The sequence below is a fragment of the Nannospalax galili genome, unplaced genomic scaffold, assembly GCF_000622305.1.
Source record: "Nannospalax galili isolate Female #2095 unplaced genomic scaffold, S.galili_v1.0 scaffold18, whole genome shotgun sequence".
In the NCBI taxonomy this organism is placed as follows: Eukaryota; Metazoa; Chordata; class Mammalia; order Rodentia; family Spalacidae; genus Nannospalax; species Nannospalax galili.
The window spans coordinates 424,381-427,863 of NW_008346548.1; the positions used below are offsets into that span (position 1 = coordinate 424,381).

At 37.8% G+C, this 3,483-nt stretch overlaps 1 protein-coding gene across 7 annotated transcripts in view; it reads right to left on the reverse strand.

Annotated features, from left to right (window-relative positions):
- The window catches only part of Ccdc191 (coiled-coil domain containing 191), a 102,554-nt gene that overhangs the window by 41,768 nt on the left and 57,303 nt on the right, over positions 1-3,483 (reverse strand). For all 7 annotated transcript variants that reach the window (XM_029568174.1, XM_029568172.1, XM_029568173.1 and 4 more), the window contains one exon: positions 2,097-2,346. In XM_029568174.1, the coding sequence (XP_029424034.1) occupies positions 2,097-2,346 (250 nt within the window). The remainder of the gene's footprint in view (positions 1-2,096; positions 2,347-3,483) is intronic.

Below are 3,483 nucleotides of genomic sequence, written 5' to 3' on the forward strand. Positions count from 1 at the left end.
AGCAAAAACAATGAATTTTTCTGTATGAAACTGTGTATTTTAATAATGAAATGGAGATCTTTTTTAAAGGTTAAAAACCTCATTTAATTTTATGTCTTATAGGGTTTATACTGAGTAGAGCTGTAATAATTCAACTGTAAACCTACTATTGTAGAGCTATAATAATTCAACTGTAAACCTAAAAATTTACAGTCAATTTTGAAAGAGATGCATCTTATCTCTGGAAATTGTTATTGAATATGTCAATGCTGTTGTAATGAAATGCTTCTTCTAAGTATGTGGTTACTATTTTTTTAAAAAGTCACAATGTCCTTGGGCCTCTTAGCAACATACTCCATTCCAAAGGCCAAAAATATCAAAAGTATTTGGGAGCTCTTATCTAATCCTTAAAAGATTTTAGGGTTACCTCTTCAGAGGGGGGAATGTTAGAGTAGCAAAAAGCCCCATTAAAAAAAAAAGAAAGAGCAAATGAAGTTATCAGAAAAAAGTGATGGGGAGATATGGGAGGAGTTGGAGGGGAGGGAGTGGGCATGGATTTGATCAAAACACCTTATATGTATGTATGAAATTCTTAATAAATTATTAAAACAGTGGAAAACTGGAAACAACTTAAATTCCACCACTGATGAGTTAAAAAACTTCTGGCTCAGGTTCATTATAGAATGCCATGTAGTCATTACAAACTGATAACAGAAAGCCATAGTCCTTAACAGGTTCATATGCAGAACGTTAAAACTGCTGGTACCCCCTACTCAGAAATTCTGATTTAGTAAGTTTAACTCTGAGATATATCTTTCATGAAGAACAATGATTATTAAAGTATATTTGATAACATTAATAATGTTCATGTTCTATTTTGAAAATTTAAAAAATGTCTTTAGGAAAACAAAATAATTACATTCATATTTAAAAAAAAACTAACAACTTATCCCCACCCCAAATAACCTTACATAATCCTAACACTTAGGAAGGAGAAGCAAAAAGATGAGAAGTTTAAGGCCAACCTCTGCTACAGAGTAAATTTGAGGTCAGCCCGTACCACATGAGACCCTGTTTCAAAAAACCAAACCAAACCAAACCATGACCTTCAGAAAAAGATTATGGCAGACTACATTTCTTCAGTGACCTGACTGAAGGAAATTTAAAGCTAAATTAAATATTAACAATAACAAATTTACATATGCCTCAATAGAGAAAATAGATTAATCATACTTCCACGTTATTAATGGTTACCTCCAGACAATGGAATTACATGCTTGTTTGTTTGTATTTTGAGACAGGGTCTCATTATGTAGCCCAGACTGGTCTTGAACCCACTATATAGCCTGGGCTGACCTTGAGATTACAGTTACAGATGTATATACCACTACCACTGGCTGAATTTGTTTGTTTGTTGTGTTTTTAATTCTCTGTGATTTTCTTCTACTACATTGTTACAAAAGGTACGCACAACTTTTCTTATTAGCAAATTAAAAAAAAATTATTTATTTATTTTTATTTTATATGTATGAATGTTTTGCCTGCAGGTATGTAAGTGCACCTGTGTTGTGCAATGCCACAGAATCCAGAAGAGAGGTACTGAATCCCTTGGAAATGGAGTTTAGGATGTTTGTTAGCCTCCATGTAGGTGCTGGGAACTGAACCCAGGTCCTCTGCAAGAGCATCTAGTGGTCTTAACTGCTGAGTCACCACTTCAGCCTCTAGAAAATTTTTTAAAATTTAAATTCCCTGTTACATCACCAGATCATTTAGAAAGGAAATGTGTGGAGATCAAGCAAGGGGAGTTCAAGAGTTATAAACTGTGCTTTACCTATCTTGTTCTAAAGGCATCTTTCACTGGTATAAGTCCCTTTCTACATTATGTCCTTACCAAATTCCAACTATCCCAAGATTGATATATGACTATAAAAAAGACTCAATTCCAGAAAGTAATCCCAGCCTGAACTTTTGTGCACTGTAGCAGCCCTAACTTTAGACAGCTCAGACAAGGCACTCTGACTATGGCTGTCATACCATAATGGCAGGCTATAAAAATGCAAAACTCAGGAGCAAATGTTTAATAAACACAAAACCCAAACAAAGGAAGAATAATGTACCTTTTCACTTTCTACTGATGGACCCACCATGGCTGTTGTCTCAGCAAGTAGATAAGCACTTGATGATCCACTGGAACTGAGTTTCCTGAGAGAGGCTGCCTTCAGCAGCTCATCCATTTTCTTCCTAGTCTGCTCCTTTGCTAGAGCCAGCTCCCTCTTTACAACTTCCGAACCACACCAATGCTGCCATTCGGCAAAGTAGTGTTGAAGTATTTGTTTCCGGTTATACTCAGTGGCCAATTGTTGTTTTCTAAGTGACAAAGAAGCCATTTACATGTTAATTGATAATAGAAATGAAACAGAAGACCAAAGCAGTCCTGAAATGCTCATCTCAGCTCCAGCTGATCATTTTATATTAAGCTAAATAGGACTACATAGATTCTTTAGTACAAAAGTCTTCCCATCAAAGGCATCAACACCTCAAGACATTACCTTCAAGAAAAAGTAGTGATTGTTCTATTGTGTCAAAAAGATATGGGGAAAGAGATTCAGCTAAGGGAGAAAAGGCAGGATTAGGAGAAAAGGCAAGAACAAAACTGTCTCACTTAAATGATGAGCCTAAATCAAATTCTGAAGGAAGATCTTTCTTTTTTTAAATATTCTACGTATTTCTTTTTTTATGTGTATGAGTGTATTGCCTACATGTAAGTGCACCTGTATTGTGCAATAACCATGGAGGTCAGAAGAGGATGTCCGATCCCTGGAACTGGAGTTATGGATGGTTGTTAGCCACCATGTGGGTGCTGGGAATCGAACCCAAGTCCTCTGTAAGAGCAGTTGATGATCTTAACCACTAAGCCATCTCCCCAGCACTAGCTACACTAGACTCATGTGAAAGGTGAAGGCCAGGCTCCAGGTCTCATAGAACTCATATTCCCTAAGAAAGACCTCCTTTTGACTCTTGGAACCTTTATAAACATTAGGGGCCCTGGCTGGGTAGAGTTGGAAAGTGACATCACTGACTTTCCAATGGGAATCTTCCTCAGAAGACATGGTGACAGCTGATCAAAAATTTGGGCCTGGAGGAGGGGGATGTGGAGAAGGCTCAGTGGGTAGAGCATTTGCCATGCAAGTGTGTAGACCAGAGTTGAGATCCATAGAACCCATGTAAAAGCCAGGTGGGTGTGGTGGCTCAGCCATAATCTCAAGACACAGAACGTGGAGATAGGGAATCCCAAATGCAAGCTGGCTAGCCAGACTAGCCAAGAAGTGAGCTCTGGGTTCAGTGAGAGATCTTACCTCAATACACAGAGTAGAGAGAAATCTAGAAAATACCTGATGTCAACCTCTGGCCTTTACCTCCACACATGTGCATGTGCACAAACACACATGAACACACACACACACACACACACACACACATACACACACACACAAACACACACAG